Source organism: Brienomyrus brachyistius, chromosome 15 (genome assembly GCF_023856365.1).
Source record: "Brienomyrus brachyistius isolate T26 chromosome 15, BBRACH_0.4, whole genome shotgun sequence".
Taxonomy (NCBI): Eukaryota; Metazoa; Chordata; class Actinopteri; order Osteoglossiformes; family Mormyridae; genus Brienomyrus; species Brienomyrus brachyistius.
In genome coordinates this window covers 3,915,073-3,931,628 of record NC_064547.1, presented here as the reverse complement: position 1 = coordinate 3,931,628, position 16,556 = coordinate 3,915,073, and the positions used below count along the sequence as shown (strand labels likewise).

General features: G+C 42.1%; 2 protein-coding genes across 6 annotated transcripts in view; both read left to right on the top strand.

Moving 5' to 3' along the window:
* The first annotated feature begins 1,211 nt into the window (after positions 1-1,211).
* zgc:101100 (uncharacterized protein LOC445169 homolog) lies at positions 1,212-5,215 on the top strand. 2 transcript variants are annotated; one of them, XM_048977592.1, is made up of 4 exons: positions 1,212-2,365; positions 2,806-3,006; positions 3,232-3,407; positions 3,574-5,215. In XM_048977592.1, exons 2-4 carry the CDS (start codon positions 2,832-2,834, stop codon positions 4,039-4,041), a joined length of 819 nt encoding a protein of 272 aa, XP_048833549.1. In that variant the 5' UTR covers positions 1,212-2,365; positions 2,806-2,831; the 3' UTR covers positions 4,042-5,215. The 2 variants fall into 2 exon arrangements, with proteins under 2 accessions (XP_048833549.1, XP_048833550.1); XM_048977593.1 differs by having other exon boundaries at positions 1,212-3,006.
* A 991-nt stretch (positions 5,216-6,206) lies between these two features.
* LOC125708578 (casein kinase I-like) overlaps positions 6,207-16,556 on the top strand; it is a 29,730-nt gene continuing 19,380 nt past the window's right edge. Inside the window, exons 1-2 of one of the 4 annotated variants that reach the window (XM_048976224.1) lie at positions 6,207-6,350; positions 15,047-15,901. In XM_048976224.1, the coding sequence (XP_048832181.1) occupies positions 15,668-15,901 (234 nt within the window). In that variant the 5' untranslated portion in view covers positions 6,207-6,350; positions 15,047-15,667. Of the gene's footprint in view, positions 6,351-6,378; positions 6,583-6,704; positions 7,048-15,046; positions 15,902-16,556 lie in introns of those variants that run through there. The other 3 variants (XM_048976223.1, XM_048976226.1, XM_048976225.1) reach the window with 3 other exon arrangements.

The window sequence follows — 16,556 nt, the reverse complement described above, 5'->3', positions numbered from 1 at the left end:
TTCATGATGAAAGTGCTATAGAATAACTACTCCTCTCTTTTTTCTAGCAGTAAATCTCCCTTAATCCTGAAGGCTGAGCAGACAAAGGCCCGCGGGCCCTAATCCTGGAGCTTTTAATGGGTTTCGGGCCTGCCTCTTCTAAATGACTTATTTTTATCGGACACTAATATAGCTTGACAGCCAAGAACGGGGGAAAAGAATCAGAAAGAAAAGGAGGGGGGCTGGAAGGACGTCAGCGGAGCACATTCGTGGTTATGGATTCCGAAGCTTTCCGTGGCCGTCACACCTAGCGATTGCGGAGAGCGCTGACAGCTGCGGGAAGCGGCGATGCTGCGCGGCGATGCTGCGCGGGGGCCCTTTGTCAGCGCCAACCCATGGATACATGTTAAACTGCTAAGGGATCAGGTTCGCTGGCTAGGAACAGGTGATAATCAGCCAAAGCAGAATGAGACCCTGCGTGTGCTTCAGCTGAGAAATTAGAAGTCGGTGTCTTCAACCTCTGGCAGAATATCCATCCATCTGGTGATGGCTGATCCTGCTCAGAGTTGTGGAGGGTGCCTGGAGGGTATCCCAGGGGGCACAGGGCACAAGGCTGGGGCACAGTCTGGACAGGATGTGATGGATGGCAAAATATGCCTTTGTGTAACTGGTACTTAAATGCTACTGCTGTCGCAGTAAGAAATACCACGGTCTGGATTGTATGGCGAATGCACAGGCAGCATAACACAGTATTTCTTGGCCAACCTGGATAAACTCGGCTTGCCAAGGTGCAGGAATTGTCAAATCGTAGTCTAGAGGTTTCAGAAAAGCAGCATGTATTAATTAAGCTGAATGCAAATGGGAGGAGCAAAGTCACAGTTTTAACATTGCCCAGATGAAGAGGGTGAGCGTTACGTATATGTGACGTTCTTGTTCCTAGAGAAATTACAGTATAAAAATAGTAACTGCAATAGTAATCAGAGCAGAGGAAACGGTACAAGCTAAACTGCTCTGGAGGTACAGCTACACAGTTAGGGTAAATATCGCTTGACTGTAACTAACTGATTATCAAAATGCCACTGGTTGATTCAGGCTAATAAAACTGCAAAATAAAGACAGATTACAATATACTTTCATTGAAAATGTATTGTTCCTGCAGCTGGAGACCGGGGCCACGGCGTTTCAAGAAAGTGGCTGCAGTCCTAGCATCCAGTGCTGCCTGTGACCCCCCCCCCCCCCCCCCCCCCTCGCTAGTGCTTGGCTGGTGATCTGGGTGCCTGTGTAGCCATCTGAAGGGAAATAACGCCCCAGGATTCTGGGATACAACTGATACTCGTGGGAAACATAATCTAGCCCTCTGCCTGCTTTGCTTTTCTGCCTTAAGCATCACAGAACTGGGCAAAGGTACGATTTACATCTCTAAACCTCACTCATGACCTAAAGCTAATTCCGATTTGCTGAAGATGATCTGGAGTGCGTGCCTGTTTAGATTTTTGGTCAGCCACTTTTTAAAGAAGTAATTAAAAGTCGCGCTTTTTAAAAATTTTATTAGCCAACTTATAATTTTGGGGTATTAGGCAACAAGAAGAAATATTGTTTACTTTGAATTCTTAAGTGGACCTTCGTTAATACTGTATATCCAAGACAGGAAAGTTGGGGGAAAAAAAAATAAACATCAACTTTTACGTTTTGTTTTGTTTTTTTTTGCTATAGTTGTTTTAGTTTTGATCTTAAAACATTTAGCAGGAAGAAAATTTCTTATTTAGGGAGACTAAAGTCAGAAACCAGACTCAGTGGGATGTGTCCAGTTTGCATTTCATGGGCTGAGTCTCTATGTGCAAAATACGGTGCCTGTTAGCAAAACAAACCACCGAGCAACCCCCAGAGTAAAGACTTAGACAGAGGGAAAAGATCGGTGGGGGCGGAGGGGAGTATCAGAACACGGGACAATCAAAGACTGTTATTTTAATCTGCTGGGCCCCGAAGATTAACGGACCACATTGTTTTAATTGTTTTAATAGGAAGGAGAGGAACGCCCGTTTATTGAGGGGGAATCTTTGCCGCAAACCTACCAAGTTCAATAGTTTCAAAAACTCGAGCCCTTGGACCCCCAAGCCCCCATCCTCGGACTTTTTTTTTAACCTCATCCCAACTAATCCAGGCTAATGCCTTTCTTTCTATTGGCTAATGGTTGAGGGAAAACTGGAGTTAATGCTTCTTAAATAGTGGAGGGTGAGAATGTGCCACGAAGAACTTTAATCCTAACCCGACAAACGCAGTACGGAGAGAAGATACCGAGGCCGCAGCGTTAATTCAGCTGAGCTATCCGACCTACAGCTAAAACAGCTGTTATTTGTGCGCAGTATCCTAACCGCCGAAAACGTCCGTAAGTATCATGTATTTTATACCAAACTAAACTTAAAACTAAAAAAACAGCCTTCAGTACTTTTTCATACTTAACTATTTATCGATATATAATTATGAAGATTATTGCGTTATAGCTACTGTACATATTATACTACAGTACTATATTATTATTAAACAATACGAATCAAATTCAGGCATAAACGAATTCGTTTTGTACTCTTTACATACTTGGATATGCAGCTTTTTCAGATATGTTAATTTTTTTATGTACATCATCCATATTTGTCTTAGATTCTGCTGAGTAGTGTTATCAATGACCCCAAGTGGTGATTTGTGTGCTATCTGCTATTTCACTTTAAATTAAATAGTCAGGAATATTACAGGTCATTTTGTACAACTTAATAAAAGAATCCGCACTGTTGGGCGTCATATTAAGATGACATAACGCTTGTTTTTCAGAGACACCGCAGTCCGCAGCTGCCGATATGAATTCCGTATATTTTTGCGGAAGATCGGGGGCCAGCGGCGCCTATCCGCAGCACGGCGTCACTTCCCTGGCTGTTATTTATGACCTGCACCGCCAGATGGCAGGACAGCACCGGATTACTTCCACGGGCAGCCCTTCGGGTCACACCGTCTCAGTTGCCGAGAGATTAGCAGGTAAAATCTCACTCGCCACGCAGTCAAAATGCAATCAATCAAAACAGAACGTTTGTGACAGAACTTGTATAACATTTAACTAATGACGTGACATGTACTTAATATAGGTTGCTATAGCAGCTGATAAATTGCAGTTGTAAAACATCGCTCGAATATAATAATGCGTTTCAGCTTCCTCATTTTACTAATGGGCTTTATTGCTGTATGGGTTTATGGACCTTGTAGAGCTGATCCTGGAAGCACGTTACGGGAATCAGCAGAAGCAGCGTCGCAGTCGCACGGCCTTCACCGTCTCGCAGCTGCAGGCTCTGGAGAAGGCCTTCCAGCAGACTCCGTACCCGGATGTGGGCATGAGAGAGAGGCTGGCCGTCTGCATAAACCTACCCGAGGCACGTATCCAGGTTAGTGTCCTCTGACTCTCTAAAGATGTAGCTTGTGCCGATGTGTCTAACTTAATGACTGCACACTCATCTTTGTCACCTTATCTGTCCTGCCTCCTGGAGGCTAGGCGATTAGCTTGTGCATCATATCCAAAAGTTCTGAAAAGCTCTTTGCTTGTACCTCAAGGTGTGGTTCAAAAACCGCCGGGCCAAGTTCCGCAAAGGTCAGCGGTTTGGTACGGCTCAGAGGGAGAGGTGTGCAGATGAGCCCCAACACATACTGGAAGGAAGCGAAGAGGACAAGGGAGGAGACATGGACTCCAAGCTGTTGAGCAAAGCTTCTCCTTTCAGGGGCATCGGTGATGGGTCTGTCGAGCCTGTTTCTGTAGATCCTGGGGCAGCCCACCCTTATGTAGGCCACCTAACACCCACAGTGTCTCCCTTTGGCGGCCGGGACTCTCACCTCCACATGCAGAATCATCATTCTTTGGGAGTATTTTCGGCTGGCCTGCATTTCACCCCTGGATTCTGGCCCCTGTACCAGGCACAAAACAGTCCTGCGTTCGGCCTCCCTCCTACAGGTGCCGGCCACAGCTTCACTTTTCAGGCCGTGACCCCTGGCGCCGTCCTACCACGTTCACAGCTGGACTTGTAGCGCAGCCCCAACCAGCACATGGTAGCTGGCACTGGAGGGGGGAGGGGGGGGGGGTTCGCGTGTGCAGATGAAGAGGACAACAAAAAAGAGGAACAAAGCGGGAGCCGAAATGGTGGAACCCTACTGTAGCTTTCAAACAGCAAAGGGAATGCTTTAGCAAATCCTGAAATGTTAATTACATCCCAACCCAAAGTTAGAAAATGACACCTTTGTGCTGCTGGATTACTGGCACTTCCACATGTGCTGTTTACTTAGCAGTTATTCTTGTATTAATAACACGGCTCTGAATGAGAGCTGTCTGAGCTCGGTCTGTTTTCAGACTATAATAACTGCCCTTTCTAGGTGTTGCCCATGTCATGGTGTCAGTCAATAATGGAAAACGGAGGTTGCCGAATGCTTAAGTGGGACTGATGTAGAGGTGAGTGGAAAAACAGACATGGTATGAACTCTTTATGACAGCATAGGTACCTAGAAGCACTAGGATTTTATTCATTATAACTTCTGTGCACCAGAGGCCACAATATTAAATGTCTTTATTTAATAAATTGTTTCTGTAGCGTTCTGAGGCTTTAATGAGGGCAGCACATTACATTTCAGAAAAATGACTAATGTTTCCTTATGTACATACCTATAAGCAGTGGCACCTGCAGAAAATTTTGATTGGGGTGGCCGACGGGGAACAGCTATGTTTCGAGGGGGGGCTGCATGGCACTCTGTCTCCTCTATGGTCCTTCTTAGAAAGTACTTCACTGGACACCCCTCTAAGAATTTTCCATTAAGAAGTACAAGATGCATTTTGTTCTGATTTTGGAACAACGTGTGCCTCCATTTTCATCAGATTATTATCAAAGGAGTCCGAAGGACGTGATACCCTGGCAGATTCAAGGGGCACAGCACTTGTCAGGGAGCCTCGAATATGTAAAATAAAACACAAAAAACTACTGAGAATATTTACACACTGTCTTTATTGTGGCCAAAGTGGATTGTAAGTTTAACTCGTTGATATTCTGAAAAATCTTGTTCTTCGTCTAAGACCATGGTTATGATAGGAAAGATCAGATGATTAAAAGGGAAATCATCTCGAAGTTTTGCCAGATTACTTCCTCCAGACTGGCTAGTAAAACAATGGAAGAAAAACAGACAAAATTCACAAATTAATGTTATTTTCCTAGTTTTTCCATGGCTGTGAATAATGAATATTTAGTTCAGATATTCCACTGAACAATCGTAAACCCTTGAATAACAACACGTGCGTTACTTTTAACATTTTAATTAAAGGTTAAAATTATTAAACTATCAGTATCCAATTTCAATAACAGAAATATGCAACGCAAATAGTTTTTAAAATTGCGCACGTACTTTTCAGCAATGTGCAGATTCATATAAATTGCTTGCCCGAACGCAAGTCCTTAAAAATCAATTTGTAAATTGACCTTAGAGTGGGTAACCCTATTTGAGACTTGTATTGTAGTTACTATATGTAATCTAAATTGTAAAAACTCTAAATGTCCAATTTTAATGAAGATGGTCTTAAAATCTATCCAGATGGATGCATCTCACCGTCTTGTACTACAGACACGGATCCGGTGGCTTACCTACGCACACATTTGTAGTCAATGACAGAGAGTTTACCTAGCTTTACGAAACATTTTACAGTTTACAAGTAACAAAGGATTCCTACTTTATAAAATCGTCAGTTAGGTTTTAATTTTTAATGACTTGTGATAACCGGATACATTTTATTATACTATGCTTATAATTTCAGTAGTATTATTACACAAAATACCAAATTGTTCTGATATTTTGTGTAGGAATGACGGACTCTGTAACTTCTCAAACATACATAGACATGGTCAGATCTACGGCTTACACCGTGTCTCGGACTGCCAATGCATGCCACCCAAATGCTTAAGCTGTGAATTAAATGAAAACTAATAATACGAGTTGTGTGCGCAGTTGACTACCGGCGCATTATCTTATTAGTATTCAATTTATTAAACAGCTCTGTCGTCTCCTACGATTAAACGAAGCAATATCATAATGTAGTTTAATGTCTGTATTCATTGTAGCGTTCGTTCATTTGACTACTCAAAATACTTGCATGCGAAAAGCTACTAAGCTCAGCCATATCGATCCTGCGTCGGGATGAACGAAGTAACGCGCTGCATTCGCCTCCGACTACGCCAATAGCGTCGCAATCCGCCAAATCCGGATTCCTTGGGTAGCGCTACGTCAGATACGCAAGGAAGCGCCGGTTATCCTGCTGGAAGAGTCGCGCTAACGCTGCGCACTACGATCCCCCAAAGGCGGTAAGGGCCCTTTTCCCTCCGACTACTTATTCGCAAAACCAGTTACGCCAGTTTTGCATCGTAACGGCAGCGTTGGGATTTCAGTGGAACGTTGAGCGGTCGCCTGTGAACTGGTGGAGCTTAAAGAGACAACAGCAAGGCAGAGCGAGGGAGAGGGATATGCAGTCGCGAAAAATTGCACCGAATACCGTCAAAATGGGGGGTTTCCTGCTGTAAACTTGCACTTGAACAGGTAGAGTTCCCCCCCCCTTTAACGGCCGGCGGCGCGCTCGACGGTGTTTGTCCGTTAGATCGACTGAAAGACAAATTAAATGGACCTCGGTTAAGGATTAAGGAGTTGCCCAGTTGATATTACTGTTGTATTGAAAATAAACGCAGCTTAAAGAGGCACAGGCGGTCATTTTCGGTCGTTTTCCAAAGGCAAACGCATGTGTATGGTATCTGTGGGCAGCGCAGCTGGTAGTTAAATGACTACCAGGCTGAGTGTGAGACCTTTCCGATATTGCAGCTATGTCCTGTTTAAACTTGTTCCGGCAGCAGTGGCTCAATAGGCCACATAAGCTTCTCTTGTTGCCTGCTGGCTGGCTGGCTAGCTAGCTAGCTAACGAGCTAGCGGCTAAAATAGTTTTATATAAATGGTGGTGGGGGGAGCCACGCACCAAAGCGAAGGTCCATCGACCGCAGGACGAGATATGGAGTAAGCGGGGCGTTTAGCGTGCTTGCAGTTTTATGCCAGACCGGGCTGTTAAGGCTTGAAGTTTAGCAACCCGCTAGTTAGCTGCGTGCTTTTCGTTTTATTTACAGCGTATTTTATTTACTGGTTTCATCCAGGTTGGTTATGTGTGACGATCTAGTACCGATTAACTGCTTTGAAATTAGGGGGGTCATCTTGAAAATATGTTGCCTTCAGGAACTCGGATAACGCAACTTGCCGTAAATATAGAGATCTAAGCTTACCTATAACAATAAGTAGATTGTGGGCCACTTCCAAAAGTTACCCGGCTACCAAGTGCCGAGGACGTTGCAGCTGAGTGCCTTTTGTTTTAGTAATGGGCGTACAAAGTAATGTTTTTAAAATGATTCAGTGTATTGGAATAGGTAAAGGACTTTGTTCAGGCTGTGTGTTAAAGATCATTGGACAACTTTTAGAGAAATGTGACGAGTGTCTTAGTGTGGGACTGTAAAATATTTATTTAAAGTTTATACAATATTGCTAGCCCTCACTTAAAATGCAAAATGTTGTTAATTTCTTTTATTGAGGTCAGTGATACTTGTTCAGTTGTTTTTCAAATATAATTAGCAAATGTTTTAGTCTTTCGGTTAATAAAATGAATTAAACTAAGAACGACAAATGACAAACAGAATCATTCTGAAGAATGTTGCTGTCCAGTTCATGTTGCTTTGATTGTAAGAGAAAGTGGTAAAAAGAGCTTGTACAAACGATTAACTGTGATCATATGCACCTGTATTCCCCAAAAGCTTCAGCATGTCTTTGTTCTTTATGCGCTTACTCTTTTCAGGCTTATAAGTCGAATATTTCAAGCACTGGGTGGCATTTGTCAGAGTAATGTATCGTTACCATTGACTGCGTTCACTCACTTTGTCCTGGGGTCTGTTGTATTATTACTAATGAGAGCAACATTAACCCACTTGGAATCCATATGGAATCCTTCATCCAAACAATGAAATTTACATGGTGTATTTCGCGCTTGAGAGGGAATGATGATTCTCCACAGAGGTGCAGATCATTCAAGTCATGTTGATTAGACAAGACCTGCACTAATATGGAAATAGCAATGAACTGGGGAGGCTGTGAATGGTTGGTTGTACACTGACACTGCCATTGAAACACCACTCATTCCACAGTTGTTAGTGCAGAGCTGTCAGCTGTATTAAGCTGGATGTAATTGCTTGTTAAGGTCAACTCAATTTCCTTTAAATAGTGGTATTATCGTGTATTTAATTACAATAATCAATTTTCATTACCTAGCATTAACTTCACAAGGCAAATGTGCATCTGTGTAATGCCTAATTTTAATTGAACAAAATTTCAAGGCATGTTAAAAATTAATACAAGTTTACTAGACTCCTTTAAAGTGTGTAGTCTGCGACTGAAATGTGAAGAAATGAAAATGACTCTGTATTCGTATTTCAAGCTGATATGGAATGATGAATGAACAAATAGGTACTCGGTAGATAAAACATAGCTATAAATTAAGCTATTATAATTGCAGAATTAAGAAGCTGCTTATGTGTGAGATTTTTGTTTTGTTTTTGTTTAAAAAGTTCTAATGTCCAGAGCTTATAAAAGTACGTGCTTATTTCCTAAAATGATGATTAAATTATCGCCTTCTCATGTTCTCCTAACCGGGTGTTTTTGTGCTCCATTTTTTCTGCAGGTCATGCCCTTCATTTTTTTAGAGAGAAGCTCATCAGGGGTTACAGCTGTAATCCTTGAGAGCTGGAGAGTATCTGCAGACTGTATCCCGTTTTATTATAGTCATTTCACTGTATTTCAGTGTTAATGGAACTTTTATACATTAAGTCCTGGAGGTCTGTGTGTTTGAGAGTAGGATTAATTTTAATTGTACATTTGTGGTTTTGCATGTGCTGCACTTGCAGATAGTTTTTATATGTTTGATTTCTTTTTATCCATTTTTACACTGAATTATACTGGGGAATTATAGATTTTGAACCTTTCTCAGACACTACAGCATGGTCATTCCTGTTCTGAAGTGGTTATCATGTTTCAGTCCACATTCTTAGCCCACAAGCTGCCTGCGGTCTCCCTTTCTAATCTCATATTCCTTTTGTTTTGGTTCAGTATTTCTACTGGCTTATTCGGAATTATTCTCTATTTTACATAATTCATATTAATATATGAGAGTGTTTGTGCTGACACGAATTACTGCAAACGTAGAGATTTTCATGGTCCTTTTTGTTACTACCGCGAGCCACTTTTATTTGTATGGCCTTTTTTAAAAATGTAAACTCGTTCATCGGCAAATGTATGTCTACTGTAAAATGCTCTTAATTTAAATAATTCTTCAAATTATTTACAACCATGTGATACTAGTGGCCCCAGTCTGTCTGATGATTGATGAACTCTCTGCTGTCGCTTTAGATCAGTCAGCAAGATAAACCCTTTTGGTGTGTCTCGCAATGTATGCTGACCCCCTTCCCATAGTGATGGCCATTAACCGGCCGTAATGGCAAGGATCTCAATGTGAGCATTTCAGATACTGCTCAGTTTAACTGTGCCCATTATCCATCCATGCATCTTCCAACCTCTTAGCCTGGACAAGATCACAGAGAGCCAGGAACCTACATGTAAAGCAGATTCAGCAAGGCGAGGGTGCATCCTGAGAGGGGTGTCAGGCCATAAACAGACTTAATGGGAAGCTTAGTCATGGCAGTTTACCTAAATGTCCATCTTTGAACTGGGGGGGGGGGGTGTACAAGCAGGAAATCCTTGCGACACAGACTTACACAGGTTGGGTTGAGTTGACAAAGCTGCCCTCTTGAGCGACAGTCACCTTTAGCTATGTCTGGTATTAGAAAGTTTACATCTGCAGAATAAATTTCTGAAGATGATTTAAATTCTAAAATCTAATATTAGTAATTCATAATGATTATATGTGTACATATTTACTACATTTACCTGTGTACCTGAAAGAGGAGCCCGTAGAATAATAAATAAGAAACGAGAGTGATTCAAAATAGTGTAAATTCAAAGAGTAAATAAAAATGGAATTGCTTTGGACATTGCATTTGGAATTTAAAGAAGTAAGTATTTCAATGGAATTTGCGTGTTTTCAATACTGTTGTATGGTAATTCCAGTTGAGGGACTCCTGCTGAAATGAAACTTTGCAAAGAAACGTTGGCATAAAGTGTGAATTGGAGAACTTGTGGAAGGATAAGCTTTTAGGTGCCAGTAACACATGAGAGTACACACACTCCCACTTCCAAAACCCTTAATAGCTTTGCCACCCTGAGGATTCCTGCACTGTATCGTTTTATCCAAGAATAGATCATCTCAGATCTCCTGCCAGGCTGATGTCACTGTCAGGTTTTCTGAAGATGATACAATACAGACGATAAAAGGTGGGAAGGTAGTTGAATTAAGAAAAATGTTTTGTTTTGCTTTAGATATTGCAATGAGAAATGTACTTCATAATGTACTTGTGTGACCCATCGGCTTATCGTTACTTTGATTGTCGTCGTGTGTCACTTTTAAACCTGAACTACATGTAATAAGTCTTGTTTTGAAATAATGGGAAATACTTGAGGAAGTTGACTCTTTGATGGCCAAATTTCGCATGGTTACTAAGCTTCAGTCAGAGATGCGTTTGCCAATTTAAATGTGTTTTCTAGTAGTTTTCTGGGTCTGTACTCTGAAAGAATCAGGACAGTCAGAGAGATGGGATATGGAATATGGGGTAATCTCGAGGTGTAGCTGATCTCACTATTCATCATAAACTAGATTTATCGGTAAGCTTAATATCCATAAACCGTGACTGCACTGTTTTATTTGCTCTTGAATGGTAATGAATGCACTTGTTCCTCCAGGTGCTCTGGTTTTCCCCCCCCCCACAGTCCAAAATCACACAGGTTAATTGGAGTTACCAAATTTCCTGTAGGTGACTGGTGTGTTTGTGTGCCCTGCGATGGGTTGGCGTCCCATCCTGGGTTGTTCCCTGCCTTGGGCCCGTAGCCTCCAGGATAGGCTCTGAACCCCCCACAACCCTGAATATGTTAAGCGGTTACAGAAGATGGATGGATGAAAACACATTTTTTGTTACATATTGGTTTGTTTAATTTGGCCCATTCTAAGTATAATACAGGAAATGTCAGATGAAGCTCTAACAGGAAATGTCAGATGAAGCTCTAACAGCAAAATTCACGTGGCAACCAGGTATTTCGCTTTGCAGATTTGTGTGTTTGTTACTAAGACACAAGTGTGTCCTGTCGAATTGCACCACTGTATGACGTGAAGAACTGGAGGTTCAGGATCTTTGTGTAATCAATTTGAGTGTATGTGTCATGTCTAGTGCAGAGTGGTGCATTGAGAATAAATATAGGCTTTTTTTTTTTTTTTTTTTTACCCCACTTTAAGTTTCGCAAGGTTAAGTTAAGCAGGAACACAGAACTTATTTTGTAGTTGTAGAAAAGGCACATTTGTACTGGTATTGATTTTATTTATTTTTTCCTCCCCAAGGAAATAGTATCAGTATTAATTGTACTCAGATTAGGAGTGCTCGTGTAGAAGACAGTGCTTGTTGAGCAGACTCCAGCATAATACAGACCTCTTGGTATGTCCTCTGAAAACAGAAACGGCCTTAGACTGTAGGAGCGTGCACCTCCACATTTGCCCAGGCCTTCCCTCTTGTATTTTTAGAGGCAGCACTCAAGAACACTGAGATAATGCTTCCTGGAATGGTGATTGCTGCCTTTCTTTTCCTTGGTAGCTCTCAATCAAGCACTTTTTTTTTCCTGCTGTATTTTGAGCAGTGGTAGAGCAGAAGCAGACTGTGTGTGTGTGTTTTTTTTTTTTTTTTTTTAAGCTTATCTTCCCTTCTGCAAGGGGGATAAAGAATGAAAATAATACGTCTTTTATAAGTGATATTTGCTTTACATAACTAACCTGTTTTAAACCTGTTCGTTTTGCCTGGATAGTCAGTCTGAGTCACAACTACAAACAAAATGAATGAAACTTCCTTTTAATTTAAAGGTTAAAAGTAATTGTTTCCTTTGTAAAACTATTGAATTACTTTTCGAATAATACATGATTAAGAATAAATGTGGTTTCTGCCTTGGTTTTGAAATGAGATATAATGAGGATTACTGAGAACTCATTAAATGCATGTATATTGGTATGTAAAGAACATCTTTAGGGTAGTGCTATGCAGTGTCAGTTTAGATAGACTGAACTAAGGAGATTACAAAATGTTACTTGCTAATTCTTTTAGAATTAGTTTGCTAAATTTCAGCTAGAATTACACGTCAAATCTTATTACCTCCTGTTAAAGGCTGCTTGACAATACAAGGCTGAGTATCAATATGCTTTTTTTTAAAGCTCATACTAAGTGGAGTTTGCTGGCTGCTACAATGAAGAATTATTGTAGTGTTGTCGCTTATACTTCTGAGATGAATTGAATCTAAAAGTTGTATGTATTGGTGATGCGTTTTGAGTATATGCTCAGAATCAGAGCGACGAACATTAAACATGTTGTTAGTTTTAGATAAATAGCTTGCTCACATAAGTTTGTAAGGCATCCCAAAGCTTAGGTGATTCAGGTGTATTGCCGTTCTCGTGCCTGCTTCTGAAGCAGGTGTAATAAGCAGTTCCTGTCATCTTCCATAAGGCGGTATCAGATGCTGGTGTCATACCTTGATTTTGGCTGCATTTCTCTTCTGGTAGCTGGTATTTAAGCACTGGCAACAGCCGGGACTCACAGCGGACAGCACCTGACCTGCAGACATCTTGTCCTGCTGGTGTTCGCCTGAGCTCTGCTAATGCTGACGTCGCTACTTGTGCTGTATGCGGCTGCATGGTGTCTTGTAGCAAAACTTGCTGTTTCGTCAGAATTTCTCCCTTCTCATTCAGTGTCCCACAGAGCAGTTGAGTGTATTTGCATGGCTTACACATTCTCTGCATAGATTACTGGAAACGTGCTGAGTTCACCCTAACGCATAGGTTTTTAGTACAGCTGTATCGATCCTGCAACTAATCGTTAAATTGTGATTGTTGGTCACATTTTTTCATTGATTATTTTGAACCTTTGCATCAGTTTTATTAATTTCATTGCTGGCCGGGTCAAATGTCTTGTTCTACAAACATTTTTTCAGCCTTTGCTAATTTAAAAATATGCTGTTTATGTAGCCTAAGTGGATTACAATGTGAAAATGCCGTGAAATATTTACCTCTGAAATGTTAAAGTTCATTCTTAAGTGTCATTCTCTTGCTGTTTTAAAACCAGTAATGTGCACTTTGTATGCAGAAAGAAAAGCATAGTTTATGCAGTTGGGAGTTGAAGTGTGCAATCGCTTTAGTCAGGATACTGACTCATCCTTGGTATTTAAAAGCAGCCTGTTAATGAAATACTGCCTTTTTAAAATTTTAGCAGGTCCAATATTAGGGTGTTAACCGCTAGTATATAATGGTAATATTGTGATGCACTGTATCGTGATTAGTATTGTATCATGGGGTCATATTTTTAGAGTATCGATAATACACTGGCTATCTATTGTTGCAGCTAGCCTGCATGGTTTTAGAAATATGTTGGTTCTAGTAGGCCTTAAGTTTCATCTTCCTTTGTTCCTTCGATTTTTCTTGTCAGTCTCGTGTAAATATATTAGCATTAAAGCAGTGTTCAATGAATGAGAACACTGAGGATTAGCAACAGTAAATTTAACCTTGTCTTTCAAACCTGTAGAGCAGGGGTGTACAGTCTTATCCGCAAAGGGCCAGTGTGTATGGGATAAGCTTTAGGTCAGCTGTTCGAACCCAGGTATGAGGACTCTTCAGCCAATCAGTCCCCTAATTAGTAATGTACAGCGGCTCTTTCTGGATAAGAATGCCTACCTGTGTTGTAGAGTCTGATTGCTATATGAAAATGCTTCTGAATAGGCAGTTGTTGACACCCACTGTATTAAAGGTTGTTTATTGCCTTTAGATAATCAGAAGCAGTGTCTTTATTTTGTGTGTTAAATATGATGTAGTGTTAGCCATTGTGATCACCGCATATACTAAGACTGATGGTTGTCATCTAACAGGAGTTGCTAGAGCTTAAGCTGGAGCAGTTTGAAATGTATACGGTATTTATTTATGCCAGGAGTCTGCTTTATATATTCTATAGAATTATTAGCCTCATTTCCAACTCACAAAAGTGCATTGCTGACGAGGCAGTTTTTTTCAAGTTGTATATTTGCCTGTAGAAAAGCAGAATAGAGGGAACCTTCTGTGACCAGGCCAGTGCACCTGGTAACCATGAATATACCAGTGCACCTGGTAACCATGACCATGAATATATTTTTTTTTCCCTGTTATTGGCAAAGGATTGCCCCTAAGTATTTATCAGAAACTGCCGAAATGTCAGTCTGTTGGTTTGTTTTTGTTTATTCAAGCCAGATAATAAATTAAAAGCAGTGAAATTTCTAATTCGTTATTATGGTCAGTAGTGGGGTTACCTTGAAATGACAAGAATGAAACTCTTGTACATCGCCTAGTATTGTATTAAATTAAAATCAGTTGATAAACTCATTTCTGTTTCTCACTTTCTGCAACTCTGCCGGACGTTTAGATGTTTCCTGCATTTTTGGAGCTTTGCTGTTTGTCTAAAGCAGCTGATGTGACCAAGATTTTCCTATGTTATCTTCTAAGATTGCGTGGAGTTCGGTTAGAATTAAATTTAAATGAATTTAATGAGGGATAAATGGCTATTAAGGCAAGTTTAATTGAGTCCGTAGAACTTTAATATTTAAGTTAAAATGATTGGTCATAATATGGGATTTGTGATTTATCATCAAATGCTGAAGGATTGAAGAGTTCTGGTCCCATAGCACCACCGGCTGGGAACACAATTTAAAATTGGATTTTGTTTTTTGATCTTGCGTTGGTCAACTGCAATTCCTGAGTAAGGACAGCCAAGTTGATAATTGCTGTTTTTTTTCTCCTGTTTTCTATTTCTTCCAGGTATTTGGGAATAACGGCGTCCTGGGACGGCCCCGCCCCCCTCGGCTGCACGTCGCCGTCGTCTTTGTCACCTTTGTCACGGGCTCTGCCTTGTTACGATGAGAGATGTCCGTCAGGGATTGAGCAGCCGGACGCCATGATGGAAGAGGCAGCATGTCACCTGCCAATGCTGTGGATCCACTAGCTGGCAGCTTGGGCGTGTGAGTGTGTGTGTGTGCGTGCGTGCGTGCGTGTGTGAGTGTGTGGGTGTATGTGGCTCTGTGGCCGCCCAGGGCATGCCTGCACATACACGGACGTAACCTGCCTGCTTCGGTGGGAGCCTGTTTCTCTGAACCGGAAATCTGGGAATTGCAGGAACGACGGGAGAAGGAAGAGCCTCCTTTGTAGGAGGGAGGAGAATAGGAGACGATTTGTCAAGAAGTTCCTGCTGCTCATGCAACTGTCGCCGCAGGTTTTTAAAACATTTTAAAACCACGACTACATGCGTATGCATGTCTGAGAGACCTCCTCTGTCTCATCCAGTACACCCTCCCTCTGCCTCAGTGGCCCGTTAGTTGTTCCGGCAGCTCTGGTTTGCCTGGCAGCAGCGTAACCGTGGAGAAGCCTGGGTATCACAAGCTTATGGATTTTGATAAGAGAGGAGGGAAGGGAGAGGCAGAGGAAGGGAAGAGGATGTCCAAGACAGGCGGGGGCGGGAGCAGGACTGCGCATGGGGGCCGGAGTGCAGGGGTCAACTCTGGGGTGCTCATGGTCGGCCCCAACTTTCGTGTGGGGAAAAAGATCGGCTGCGGCAACTTTGGGGAGCTGCGCTTGGGGAAGAACCTCTACACCAACGAATATGTGGCCATCAAACTGGTAAGGCTGGTCGGAGGTCACTGTGGCCCTGTCCCCCTGTGCGTGGTTTCAAACTCCTCCTAGAACCAGGTTTCTGAGGTTTCATCGTCATGAAATATTTTTGGTATGTGCCAAGCAGGTTTTGACCTGGATTCTGTGTGTCCCCTTTTCCGGGGTCTCTGGGTGCCTTGGTTGGTTACCCCACCCCCCTATGTTTCCCCTCCTACACAGAAACCCATACACACTTACCCCTGTTTCCTCCCATGAACACTCTGTATGAATCGCACTCCATATTCATCAGAAAAGAAAAAAAATTGCACTGCTTCACTTTCTCAGGTGGGTGTTACACAGGTAAGGAGTCACCACACATGTTGGTCAGGGAAAGGTTGATCTCGGCTGTGTCTGCGCCGTATGAACAGTCGGGCCTGCGTTCAGTTTTTGGGTTGCGAGAGGGGAACTGTGGGCACTTGGCACTCAGAGAGCCGATGCTTCCAGGTTCGCTCTTTGGTATGATCCTGCTGGGTGAGATGTGACATGAGGCTTCTGCAATGGCAGACTGTTCCTGTTGGTCAGAGTCATCCTTCTTGGTCCTCTGGAACGGTGTCCCAGTGTTTTCAGTTTCTTAATGGCAGTGGTGCGGCATCTTGGTACACTGGTGATTGTCGTTTCCTGTGAA